The sequence below is a fragment of the Calypte anna genome, chromosome 3 (genome assembly GCF_003957555.1).
Source record: "Calypte anna isolate BGI_N300 chromosome 3, bCalAnn1_v1.p, whole genome shotgun sequence".
Lineage (NCBI taxonomy): Eukaryota > Metazoa > Chordata > Aves > Apodiformes > Trochilidae > Calypte > Calypte anna.
This window is the reverse complement of record NC_044246.1, coordinates 6,145,998-6,159,957: the sequence shown is the minus strand read 5'-3', so window position 1 is coordinate 6,159,957 and position 13,960 is coordinate 6,145,998. Positions and strand designations below refer to the sequence as shown.

General features: G+C 39.1%; 1 protein-coding gene across 4 annotated transcripts in view; it reads left to right on the top strand.

The window, feature by feature from the left end:
* The window catches only part of ARID4B (AT-rich interaction domain 4B), an 86,926-nt gene that overhangs the window by 69,113 nt on the left and 3,853 nt on the right, over positions 1–13,960 (top strand). For all 4 annotated transcript variants that reach the window (XM_030447133.1, XM_030447132.1, XM_030447129.1 and 1 more), the window contains 5 exons: positions 2,413–2,497; positions 3,373–3,565; positions 6,942–8,153; positions 9,525–9,635; positions 11,656–11,871. In XM_030447133.1, the coding sequence (XP_030302993.1) occupies positions 2,413–2,497; positions 3,373–3,565; positions 6,942–8,153; positions 9,525–9,635; positions 11,656–11,871 (1,817 nt within the window). The remainder of the gene's footprint in view (positions 1–2,412; positions 2,498–3,372; positions 3,566–6,941; positions 8,154–9,524; positions 9,636–11,655; positions 11,872–13,960) is intronic.

Genomic DNA, 13,960 nt, shown 5'->3' with positions numbered 1-13,960 from the left:
CTATTTTTTTTTTTGTTTCATTTTGTGATCAGACTGTAAGGTGGGATTAATGATTTTGTTTTGCTGTTTTAATAAGGTTCAGTTTTATTAGGAAAGGCTCTAATCTGAGTCACACTTCAGACACAGCTTGGCGTCTGGTGCACTGTAGAGCTATCTGGGTGTTTCTCTGTCACTCAGCAGAGGAACTTTTAATTTAGGGTCAGGCTGTCAGTGGGGCTTGGGATGTGTCCCTTTTGCAAGAGCTGTTTCAGCTTGGGGTCCAGGCACAGGTTTATGTGTATCTGATGTGTGAGTAGTGAAAGGAGCTGTGCCATGCAGAGGTGTGAAGTGTGGGCATCTGATATCTGTATAAGATGGAGATTTCTGTGACATTAGACCTCTAACCAAGTCTGACCACTCTTCAGGAGTAGAGCAGAAGGTGCTCCAGCCCCAGGAGTCATTGCAGTTACCTTGAGCCATGGAAAGGGCATCCAGTGTGCAGACCCTGCAAAGGGCAGGGGTGGTTTTCTGGTTGGAAATGCATGGAAAGAGTGAATACAAATTCTCTTTCAGTAATACAGTTGAGGCAAAAAGGAGGCTGCTAGAATAATGATTCTTAATAATAATTCTTAATAATAATTACTCTTAATATATAATTATATATACATATAAATATATATATATGTTATTCTTAATAATAATTCTTAATAATTATTATTTTTCTCCATGTATCTGTCCAGTCCTAGTGCTGTTTTCCTGGATCCATTTAGACCCAATAAAATAATACTCTGTTTCTGTGGGTTGCAGAGTCCAGTTGGCAGTCTGCTTAACAGCATTGCTTCTGGAAAGTGCATCTTTGACTTAAAGAAAGATTACTTCGAGTAGGGTTTCCCACAGTCTCAGAGAACATGGGATTTTTCCAGACTGGAAAGTACTCTGTGGAGTTGTGTTTCAGTCTGGGAGAGAAATCTGAGCCTCTTCCCCTCCGTGTCACCTGGAACTGGTACAATTGCAGCTGTGTCTGCAGCAGTTGGGGTAATCGTGGTCTGTTGAAGTCTCTGCATGATATGCTGCAGATTTTATGGCTTTTATGCTCACATGGAGGAGAGAAACACACAATAAATGGGTTTGGAATTTATTTTTTTTTTCAGCAACTACTGCTACTTTGTTTTTCACTGTATTATTATGTGATATTCATGGTAATAAAAATCAGCATTTAGCTTCTGGTATCCTTTGCCATAAATCTTGTTAAAGTAGACAGAAAAGCAAGTTGGAAACTTGCATATTTTTTCTCGTATTTGTATGTCAGTATATATATATATATATATAGGGCCTATATATTATATAGGGCAGTAGCTGCAAAGAAGCTGAACTGGGACTGTATCAGAAGTTGTTTGTATGTGATTTAGTAAACCCAGCTGGAAAGCTAGCATGGCCATGAGTGCATTGTGCTCAGCTCCATCATTTATGAGTTCTCTGGTTGTTTGATTTTATTTTTTTTTTTTTATTTTGTGTGTTTGTTTGTTTGCTTTGTTGTGCAGTTTTGGTTTCTTCCCCTCTGTTTCCGTGTTTACCTAGCAGGTCACTGGGGCAAAAATTCCTATGTACTAATTTTTAACTGACCTATTTCTTATTCAGAAGGTTCTCGAGTTCACAGTTGAAGTAGGACAGCAGATCATGCTTATTGGGAGGGGGAGAAAGAAAAAGTTGTTTCAAGTGATTCTTGAATTTCTTCAGAAATACACACTAAAACTGACAAATAACATCCTTACAGTATATTCTTTAAAAGAATGTACTTCTCTGGATTTGTATGGAATAGATCCAGCTTTAGATAATAGGAGACCTGTTATTATATTGATACTATTTAGTATATTTTTGTCTACTATCATTCTGATTTAAAATGGAAACCTTTAACTGAAACAAATTTTAAGTGTTAAGTTAGTGACTCAGAAGTTGGTGACTCCTAAGTGTGAGTCACTCCAAATATCACTTTGCATAAACTCAGGCTGGAGAGAGTTTCTTTCTTTTAACTGGTCACATTTTATGTGGTTGTAAGAGCTTAATTTATTGTTAAGAGTTTACAGTATATATACACAAGTATAACTCTTGGAGATCCATATGGAATTACCCTTCTGGTAGTTTATTGTGCCCATGTACATGGATTTCCTGCTGTTCAGTGCAGACTAGAAAAATACCAGGTTTCACTCTTACCCATCAGTGTAAGATTTCATCCTGTGTGTCTCAGCATATGAAGAATTTAACCTTAGCAGAAACTCGAGGTACTGAAAAGCACATAGATGACTTCTTTATTCAATTTGCAATTCAGTTTTTATACAGCTAATAATTTTCCTTTTGCTCCATTAGTTTCTCTTGTGATGTCATGTTTATCTTCTTAAAACATAAATGTTTCCTTTTTTTTCTTTTATATTTTAGGTATGATGAATGGATAAAGGCAGACAAGATAGTGAGACCAGCTGATAAAAATGTACCAAAAATTAAGCATCGAAAGAAAATAAAGGTAGTGGCTGTCCCTTTTCCTCCTTTGTGCCCTGTAGCTTTAGTTTAATATGTTCCTAAGTACTGTCCCCTATTGATTGGTCCACAAATGCTTGACAGTAAAGGTGACTTCAAGGATTTTTAAAGACTTTTTTTCATTAAGGTTTTAGTTCGTTGTTTTTCAGTTTATGCTGGGGAGAGGATGCTTTTTTTTGGCATTTTTTTGGGGGGTGTTTGTTTGTTTTTTGTTTTTTGGGTTTTTTTTGAGATTTTGTACACACTTAGAGAAGACAAATGAGAAGGCTCCATTTTATCATCAAAGGTGGGAGCATCTTTTGGGAGCTCCTCCTGCTGATTCTGGAGAGCAGACCTATGACTACTCCATATTTCTGTAACTATCACCGTGTTTCACAGCATTTCTTTCAAAGTGAATTCTTTTAAAACTGCTCTTTTTGCTTAGGTTATGATTTATTGCTTGAGTAGCAGGATGCAAGGAAGCTTTTCCTTCTGCCACAGATATCAGCACTCCCTTTTTGCCCTTCCCCCCCAGCCTCTGGAACCTGAGTTCTCTTCTAGAACTCCCTGCCCATTGTGACAGAGCAGGTGTGGTAGCCCTGCAGGTCACTGCAGAGCCTGGCATCCCGCAGTGCCACTGCTCCTAGAGCCCTGGCTGTGTTTGCTTTTCCATTTTTTTTTTAATTTGGGTAAATTTCCTGTCTTCAGTGTGAATGGCCTGACATGGACCACAGACAGGTATCTGTAACCTTTCAAACTAAGGGAAGCTTTCCTTTACTGGTTGAATGTTTAAGAAAACTGTTAATTATTGCTTAATTGTGATATGTGTTAAGATGTATGCTCAAATTAGAAGAGATTTTAATCTTTTCCTTCTTCACACAGAATAAAACTGACAAAGAGAAGGAAGAAAAGTATTCTCCCAAAAACTGTAAATTGCGGCGTTTGTCCAAGCCGCCCTTTCCCACCAGCACATCACCAGAGTCTGGGTCCAAACTTGACAGCACTGAAGCCAAAAATACTGAACAAACTCCAGTTAAATCAATAGAAATTACTTCTATCATTAATGGCCTACAAGGTATTGTACCTAAACTTCTTCTAATTCTGTAAATGGCATTTAAACAGCAGGAAGTGGCAATGTAGAGCGACTGATGCAACTGTACACTTGAGTCTGTCTGGATAATAACATCTTCAGAAATAACCCTTGAACAAAAGTGTTTTCACAGTGTCTGAAAACTGGTATTGTGGATTCAGTGATTGTTAACAAACAGCCTTAAGAATTACATCCTTCCTTTTGCCATCATTTTTGTTTGATACATAGCAAAGCATTTTTGCTTCCTGCATTATTACTTAATTTAACATTTTTTATGTACCTAACTTTCAGGACCTGTGATTTACTCTCTTTTCTCTTAAAAATGCAATTAATAAAGCTAGGTTTCCTGTCATTCCTAACATTGTTTGCCCCTTCCCACACATTTACAGCAGCATTATAGTAACAAGTTGCTTCTCTTAATGCTCTGTGTGCCTCCAGAAAAAAAACTTGTATAAGGCAGAGGAAGTTTGGGTAACCACCAATCTTTATGAAAGTTGTGTGATTTTAACAGTCTTTCAGACTTACTTGGAGTTGGGTGACACTGACCACTGGGTTCTAAATTTGTAGGTAGAGTATCAGTCCTAATAGTCTATAAGACTTCCCATAGGGAATGAGAAGCAAAAAGAATAAATTAGCAGTCATGATAATGGCTCTGAGTGCTATAATTAATGTGTAATTAACTTCTGATAACAAAAGCACAATTGGACACCCTCTAATATTTTGGAAAGCTCATTGTTTACCATATTATGTAATTACTGTCCAGAAATGCTTTTAATTGTAGGCAATTCTTTTATCATTTAAGGCCACATAGATTCATGCTGGGGGATTAGCTTTTTTTCTTTTAGTTGCAGGCTTTTGGTTTTAAGTGTGAAGAGCTCTAATGTTTTACCATTCCTTTTTCCTCCAATTATAGAGCTGATTGCTCAACCTTTTACAGGTTTGGTGGTTTGTTGGTGCTTTGTTTTGTTTTTTTTCCTGAACTGGAATGATTCGTGCAATTGTATTCAACTTTCTTTTGAAGGACACAGCAAAATAAGTAGATTGAGAGTAAAGATGTTTGAAGAGGGTAGATTTATATTAGATCTTAGGAGGGAATTCTTCATTGTGAGGTTGGAGAGACACTGGGGCAAGTTGTCCAGGGAATTTTTGGGTGTCCCATCAATGGAAGTGCTCAAGGCCAGGTTGGATGGGGCTTGGAGCAACTTGGTCTAGTGGGAGGTGTCCCTGCCCATGCCAGGGGGGGTTGGAACTAGAAGATCTTTAAGGTCCCTTCCAACCCAAACCATTTTATGATTCTATGAAAACTCATTTAAGCTCATTTGGTTGTTGTTTGTTTTGTTTTATTTTTAATGTGGTGTTCTTGGCTTTTATTTCAAGTAACAAATTTGGACACCTCTTACAGTAAGGTATGAGAAAGGTAAATGTGAAAAGTCCACTTCTAGTGTTAGAGTTCTTGGAGCTTTAGGCTAAAATGTCTACCATAAAGGTTTACTTAGGAAATGCAAAGAACACTGAAAGGTTTATGAGGAACTTACTTTCAGACTGAGTCATAGAATCATAGAATCATAGAATCATAGAATAGGCTGGGTTGGAAGGGACCTCAGAGATCATCGAGTCCAACCCTTGATCAGCTACCGCCACAGTCACTAGACCATGGCACTGAGTGCCATATCGAGTCGCTTTTTAAATGTCTCCAGGGACGAAGAGTCCACCACCTCCCCAGGCAGCCCGTTCCAATGTCTGATCACCCTTTCTGTGAAAAAATTATTTCTAATAGCCAATCTGAACTTCCCCCGGCACAATTTAAGACCATGCCCTCTTGTCTTATTGAGAGTTGCCTGGGAAAAGAGACCAACCCCTGCCTGGCTCCATCCTCCTTTCAGGGAGTTGTAGAGAGCAATGAAGTCTCCCCTGAGCCTCCTCTTCCTCAGGCTGAACACCCCCAGCTCCCTCAGCCTCTCCTCATAGGATCTGTGTTCGAGTCCCTTCACCAGCTTGGTTGCCCTCCTTTGGACCTGTTCAAGGACCTCAATATCCTTCTTGAACTGAGGGGCCCAAAACTGAACACAGTACTCAAGGTGTGGCCTTACCAGGGCTGAGTATAGGGGCAGAATCACCTCCTTGGACCTGCTGGTGACGCTGTTTCTGATACATGCCAGGATGCCATTGGCCTTCTTGGCCACCTGGGCACACTGCTGGCTCATGTTCAGCTTCCTGTCAATCCAGACTCCCAGGTCCCTTTCTGCCTGGCTGCTCTCCAACCACTCTGTCCCCAGTCTTAGAGTAGAATTTTAAGATCCTTCCTATCTTAAAGCAAACACACCAAGAAAAAACCTGATGTAATATGTGTTCAGGTATTTTGTCCTCTACACTGCTCCTTTCTGTTAGTATGTTATACAAGTTCATCTTTTTTTAATAAACCTTTTTTAAAAGGTCCATTCAACTTTCAATCATTTCTGCAAATTTTGTGGAGCATATTGTTTTTCTTCTCTGTCATTAGTTAAATTATCAGCTTTAAAGAAGTGGTGAGGTTTAGTGAGGAACTGAAAATGAGAGATGGGAAATAGGATGAGAAGAGTTCAACAAGGTGTGCCAATAAAAATGGATGAGTTTACATATCAAGGATTTAATCATATAATTCTCATTGTTTCTCCTTGTATCCATATCTTCTCTCATTGAATGGGCTGGTTGTTGAATCCTTCTCCATTGTGTGTCATCTTCTTGTCTCAGTTCCTTTATTCCTGACCCTGGATTTTCTTACTGTTTCTCCAAGTGCCTTTACTTACTGCTTTCACTTCCTTTTTCCTGGCAGGTTATCAAGTTGGTTTATTAGAGATTATCCAGTATCCTTGTTGTTGTCCTGTCCTTTTAGACTATGATTTCTCTAGGGAAAATACTGTCTCTGTTCTGGGCTTTGGAAAAAGAGCACGTAATGGTAGTATTTGTAACTCATAAGAAATATTTAGAGTTCTGATATTAAGCAAATATTTCAATTTATATTTTGGTTAATTAAATAGAAGTTTCTTATTTACAGATTGGTGCACTCTTCACCTCTTCAAAATTCCTGGATATGTACTGTATAATGCGGATTTTTCCTAGTTCCTAATTTTGCTATTATACCTTCTAATAAAACAGGAAAAACAGGAAGTTCCATTTAGAAACCATACTACTAGAGACCCCTGTGCTGGCATGTGTTTGTATCCCTGCAGTTCTCTTTAGTTACTTTTGTTTGTTTCTTTCATTTGTTTTTTAAAGAATTATATGTAACCAGAATGAAGACCAACTTTTTTCTTTCTTTTTCTCCTTTCTTTTTTTCTTTTTTGTTTTGTTTTTTTTTCTTTTTTGATTTCTTCTTAATTAGCTTCTGAAAGTTCTGATGATAGTGAACAGGAAGATGACCAAAGTGCCCCGAATGTACATGCTGATGGCAAAGAAGAATCACAACATGAAGCTGTAAGCCAAGATAAAAATGAACTCTGTCTAAAAGAAGAGCAGAGTGGTCCATCCCTCCCAGAAGAAACTAAAGTTCTAACAGAGGCAGTAGTGCCCAAGTCAGGATCCAAGTCTCCTGAAAGGGTGAGAAAGGAGATGGAAGAGTTATCTGAAGATACTGACTCTGATGGAGAAGATGAAGCCACGAAGAAAAGGAAGGATGTGAAAAAGGAGGCAGTGGATAAAATGGCAAAACCACAGGTAAAACGTGGTAAACGAAGGTACAGTGTGGCAGAGGAATCTTTAAAGACAGTATCACCTAGCAGAAAGGATGAGAAACCCAAGAACAAAGACTCCCTCAGTTTAGAAAACAGCAGTAACAGCTCCTCAGATGAAGATGAGGAAGACAAATCTAAAGTGAAAATCACTCCAACTAAAAAGTACAATGGACTGGAGGAGAAAAGGAAGTCTTTGCGGGCAAGTACTTTCTACTCAGGATTTTCTGAAGTGGGAGAGAAAAGAATAAAGCTTCTAAATAACTCTGATGAAAGACTTCAGAACACCAGAGCAAAGGATCGAAAAGATGTCTGGTCAAGTATTCAGGGACAATGGCCAAAAAAAACACTGAAGGAACTGTTCTCAGACTCTGACACTGAAGCTGCTGCCTCCCCTCCACACGCTGCTCCTGAGGATGCTGCAGCAGAGGAGCAGCTTCAGGCTCTTGCAGAAGAAGACATTTCTTTGCCCAGCTCTGAACTTGAAAAATCTTTGCCAGCTACTGTGGATGTTAAACCTGTGGAGGAGAAACCAACAGAAGTGGGTGAAAAGAAAGTGGAATTCCCAAGCAGTGGCAGTAACTCAGTCCTAAACACACCTCCCACGACTCCTGAATCGCCTTCATCCGTAACTGTAACGGAGTCCAGCAGACATCAGTCCAGTGTCACTGTCTCTGAGATGTTGCCACCAAATCAAGAAGAGATCCGAAGCATTAAAAGTGAAACAGATAGCACAATAGAGGTGGACAGTGTTGCAGGGGAGCTGCAAGATCTCCAGTCTGAGGGAAATATTTCTCCAACAGGTTTTGATGCCAGCGTCAGCTCCAGTAGTAGTAATCAACCAGAGCCAGAGCATACTGAAAAAGGTAAAGGAAAGGGTAAACAGAGTTGTCTTCACCCTAACCATATGTGTTTTCATTCTGTTCCAGTTACACTTCTGGAAAGGTAGCTTTTGGAGGTAGTAGTTAGCCTGCTGTCTACTTCCAGTGTGTGTATATGGCATAATCATCTAGTGAATAAAATACAATCTGACAGAAAGTTTCTTGGCCTTTCATTAGGAACTGTTATGGTTTCAATGAGGAATTAAGCATGTAAGAATAAAGTTTATACCAGATGTGGCAAGAAAAGCCCAGAGCAAACTGTAATACTTTGTATAAGAAGCATTTATTGTAGCAAGCTGGATGCACTTTAAGTAATTGTCTTACCAGTAGATTATACTGTTTCCTACAGAAAATGTTGATTTTCTGTAGGCTGTTTATTTGAAGGGAGAAAGAGCCTCTTACTGCATGCTTAGGTAACCATTTCAAACTTGCATCATATGAAATTAATGCTTTTTAAAAATTCAAGTCAGACTGATAACAAACATTGCCCTTACTAGCTACGTTTCAGATGTATTTTTGCAGATTGAAGTTCCTATCCTGAGTCCTCTAGAAAACAGGGGGTTAATAAACACTGCCAACACCCTGTGCCTGTGCTATCAGTGTCCTGCTGCCTTCTTTTAGCTGTTAGCAAGGCTGGATCCAAAAGCTTTTCTGTGAAAGTCACTGGCTCTTCTACAGTTCCATGAGAAGTACATTACTCTCACTGTGTTAAAGGGCTTAAAAATTATTAATACAAAGGGACAAAAAATACCTGGATACAATCCTGAGATGACAGAAGTGGTTTCTTCATCTCAATATATTTCAGTTAAAGATGAACTGAATTTTCTCAAAGTTTTATAAAATGTGTCATTGTCATTATTCTGAATTTATTCTTGAAGTGTTCTAAAAAATATATATAACAAAATGTGTTTCCTTAAACAGAAGGAGGAGATTGGAAGAAGTAAATATGTAGTCCTTAATAAATACACCTATATTGCTTTGCTAATTATAGATTTGTAGTTTTAGAACTTGTTAACTTTTTTATATGAAAGGGAATTACTGCCACATTGAAAAGGTTTTACAGTATTGCACATTATTAGTTTTACATGCAGACTCTTAACTTCCTCTCTGATTTTGTCAGCGTGCTGCCTGTTCTAGAAAATTTGGTGTCTTAATTTAAATGGCTTTGTTACAGGAGAAATTTAAAATCTGTAAGTCAGGTGGTTGTGTAGCCAGTAGCATTGTTGTCTGAAATCTTAAGCTCTGAAGTGTGTTGTGGGGAGGGGTTTAGTTTTGGGGGTTTTTTTGAGACTTTGAGAAAAAAATAAAGATGTGCAAGTGTTTAATCTGTGTTTGTTTCATCCCCCCCCCTTACAGCCTGTACAGGCCAAAAGAGACTTAAAGATGCTCAGGGAGGAGGCAGCTCCTCAAAAAAGCAGAAAAGAAGCCACAAAACATCTGTGAACAACAAAAAGAAGAGTAAAACCAGTAAGTACAGCAGCTCTGTGTGAAAATACTGTGTCATTTGTTTGAGCAATCGTAGGAGATAAAAAATGTGTTAGGATAAAATGTTCTCATCAGGGAAATTTTAATACTTCCAAAACGAAGAAGCTGCTCTTGCTGACTGACAAATTATTTTCAAATGTCTTGATTTATTACTGCCCTGTTTCTAAGAGGTCCTTAATGTCATGCAATTCAGAAAGACTTAAGAAAAAGTATTTCACTCTTGGTAGAACTGGGACAGGAATCTCTGGCATGATAACTGCATGTTTTAGAGGGGACCTGGATGATATGTGTTTTTTGCAAGATGAGCATTTAGAGGTTAGTATCTCTTCCAGTAGCAAATCTGAGAATAATTCCAGAAAAATTTAGGCTCTGTTTTCTTATTTATATCATCTGTTACACCTTCAGTAAATAATGCAGTTTTTGCAGCTTTTTTGTGGTTGTACAGGCTGGTTGGAATAGAAACCACAGCACTGGGGAAGAGAATTTTAAAGCAGAAGTATATTAGAGAGTTATATGCACTCTTGTTCAGAATGCAGCAAGATGATTTACTGCCTCATCTCACTGTTAATAAAAAATACCAGGGAACAGCCATCTGGAGAGCTAAAGCCAGGAGGATTACTGCCATTTTAGCACAGATATCCTAAAATAAGCAAAGGTGACACAAGGCTAAGAAAAGGCCAATTGTTTACTCTCCTTTATGCTACACATGTCCTAGGAGTAGAGTGAAAAGTTGGCTTGTAACTGGAGCCTCTAAAACAGGATAGAGGTTTGTATGTATAAGATGCTGTATTGTAAATTAATATTAAAAATAATTATATTATAAATAATTATACTATATATTAAATTGTAGTGAAATGAGGCAACCAGGTGCCACTAATTGCCAAGGAGTGAGCATGAGCTTGTGTCAAGCCCCTTTATTGGCCCCCTGGTCCTGCTCATGGGCAGTGGGGGCCCACCCTAATCAGGCACAGGTGGGCTTGACACAAGCTCATGCTCATTCCCTGGCAATTAGTGGCACCTGGTTGCCTCATTTCACTATATTAAATATTATATTATTATATATTATATTACTATATACTATATATTATATATAATGTATATTATATATTGTACATATTATGCATATATATTATATATAATATATATTAGTATGTATTGTATATAATAGTATACATAATAAAACTTCATATTAAAACTATTAAAATTATAAGTTAATATTAAATATAATTAATATAAATTAATATTAGAAGTTAATATTAAAAATGGGAGATAGGATCTAACACTGAGTCCTGCTATCTGTTTGAGAAAAAGTAATAGTCTCATCAGCAGAAATACATGGATAATTTCTGCATTTACATTCACACCTGGACTGTCTCTTCACCTCATTTTCAAATGTAGGTGGTTTATTTAGGGTTATGTTTCCAAAGCACCAAATATGACACTGTCTTGAACCCATCAAGAGGGCAGAGTGCATCATCCCCATGCAGACCTTGAGCAGTAGGATTGTATTCAAGAATCTCCTTACACCCCTTTGTGTTCTTGCACACACACTTCCAGCAGGTCAGGATGGGTTGTGGAGCCACAGTTGTACTTTTACCCTCTTGTTCAGCTCTCTTGGGTTCCCACAGGTCCATATAATCCTCACCCAGCAATGAACTGGACAGTGTTTCCAGTTCCTCTTTCACAGCATGCCAGGATTAGAGGGGTCCCATTCCATACCTGTTTTGTGGTCCTGCCTTTAGGCACCAGTGATGCAAAGAGCTGGGTGCCAAGGATGGATTGCATCATTTCAGAATAAAATTTCAGAATAAAAAGATTTTTCTTTTTATTGGACTCGATCTCTGAGGTCCCTTCCAACCCAGCCAATTCTATGATTCTATGATTTTTTTGCCAAATAAGTCCCTGATACATGGATATCAGTTCAGTGATGGCTTCTGATAGATTTTGGGTTGGGCAGGAAGGTTGTGTTGGTTTCTAACAATCCCTCTTCTTGTTTCTGTAGCAAACAGCAGTGACAGTGAAGAACTATCTGCTGGTGAAAGTCTGTCCAAATCTCAGTCAGCAAAGCCCGTTTCTACTGGCATGAAATCTCACCAAACCAAATCACCTGCAAGGATTCAGTCTCCAGGAAAATGTGGGAAAAATGGAGAGAAGGAGTCTGATCTCAAAGAACAGAATAATCGTTTGCCCAAAGTTTACAAGTGGAGTTTTCAAATGTGTAAGTACTCCTTCAAAACATGCCTAGTGGGGTCTTGTGTTGTGGTATAGGAAGGATTTTCAAATTTTGTGTACTCCATATTTTTTATATGTGTTTGTTTTTTTAAAGTGATCCTCAGTTTCCTCAATTTTGTGGTAAATTCTGATTTTAAAAGATTATTTTTATTTTTCAATGCAGTAAACAGTTTGTATCGTACTTTTCCAATACTCTTTTTAGATACAGCCCCAATGCTGACTTGTTCTCTGCAGAGCTGTCATTCTGGCATGAGTGCAGTCTGCTGTATGTATTTCTTGTGTTGATATTTTTTCCTATTTTTTTCCTAATTTTTTTTCCTTTTTTCCTGTTTTTTACTATTCCTTTTCTAGATACTTTCCTAGATACTCTTCACTCTTCAGATACTTAACACTATTGATTTGTAACTTTTTTCCCCTTCCATTTTGCCTCAGTGAACCAGAATGTCTCTGCTCTTTCTACTAACAAAAACTTCCAGTGTTTTTATGCCAGTTGGCTTCTGGAACACACATAGCAAGGGGTTAGCAGTGTTGAATAGAGATGCAGTTGCTTGTCTGGAAAACTGTTCAGTAGCAGCAGTAATTATAGTGAAGAGAAAAGAAAATTAAGTTAAAATATTAGGTGACTGAAGCATTCTTCCTCAGTATGACAATAAACAAGCATTTGGGAAAAAAGAATAAATTAAAAAAGCCCCCAACCTGCTATTTTTAGCCCTCTCTCTTAGAGCATCTGGATACTTAATTGTCTAGTCAGTAATAAACTTGTCCTTAGTGCTGACCATGGACATAATAGCATTGCATGAGTTGCTTTGTCTTAGCTTTTAAAGGTCAAATAATTGCAAGTGTGTGGTGTGAGTGATTTAAATTACTTCAGGTAAATCCCTCGTGTCTCATTCAGTATTCACAGGTGACCTGAGTGTATGGCAGGTTTCTGGAGTTTCTGTGCTCCACACTTCTCTGTGCTCTGTCCCAGACCGTGTGAAGGCTGCAGTTCCTCACATAAAGTGGGAACAGGAAAGAGCTGACACAGCACACTCTGCAGATACATCTGCTGATTTTTTTTTTTTAATTTTTTTTTCTTGCCAGCAGCATTCTTTCATACCCAGGGAATTCTCCACTTAGCCAGCTGTTTCTGTAGTGAGATAGAATCTGATCCTGCACATTTTCCTCTGCAGCTCTGAGTCTTAGTGTTGCTCTAATTTAAAATAGAGTAAATATTTATTTCCCAGTACTTCTTCACAACTAAGTTACATTCTGCAGTTCTTCAGGATCTGTAATGTAACAGGTCTGTATTGTCACTTACTGGCCTGCTGAAATTCATTGGGCAGGTTTCCTAAGCAACACATTTAAAGAGCTTTTGCTTTTTTCATCTCTCCCTTTTCTCTGTCCTCTCCCTTTTCTCTGTCCTCTCCCTTTTCTCTGTCCTCTCCCTTTTCTCTGTCCTCTCCCTTTTCTCTGTCCTCTCCCTTTTCTCTGTCCTCTCCCTTTTCTCTGTCCTCTCCCTTTCCTCTCCCTTTCCTCTCCCTTTCCTCTCCCTTTCCTCTCCCTTTCCTCTCCCTTTCCTCTCCCTTTCCTCTCCCTTTCCTCTCCCTTTCCTCTCCCTTTCCTCTCCCTTTCCTCTCCCTTTCCTCTCCCTTTCCTCTCCCTTTCCTCTCCCTTTCCTCTCCCTTCCTCTCCCTTCCTCTCCCCTTCCTCTCCCCTTCCTCTCCCCTTCCTCTCCCCTTCCTCTCCCCTTCCTCTCCCCTTCCTCTCCCCTTCCTCTCCCCTTCCTCTCCCCTTCCTCTCCCCTTCCTCTCCCCTTCCTCTCCCCTTCCTCTCCCCTTCCTCTCCCCTTCCTCTCCCCTTCCTCTCCCCTTCCTCTCCCCTTCCTCTCCCCTTCCTCTCCCTTTCCTCTCCCCTTCCTCTCCCCTTCCTCTCCCCTTCCTCTCCCCTTCCTCTCCCCTTCCTCTCCCCTTCCTCTCCCCTTCCTCTCCCCTTCCTCTCCCCTTCCTCTCCCCTTCCTCTCCCCTTCCTCTCCCCTTCCTTGCATGTGCTAAATTTGCTTGGCAGAAATGGGACTTTTCAGTGCTATTTAACAT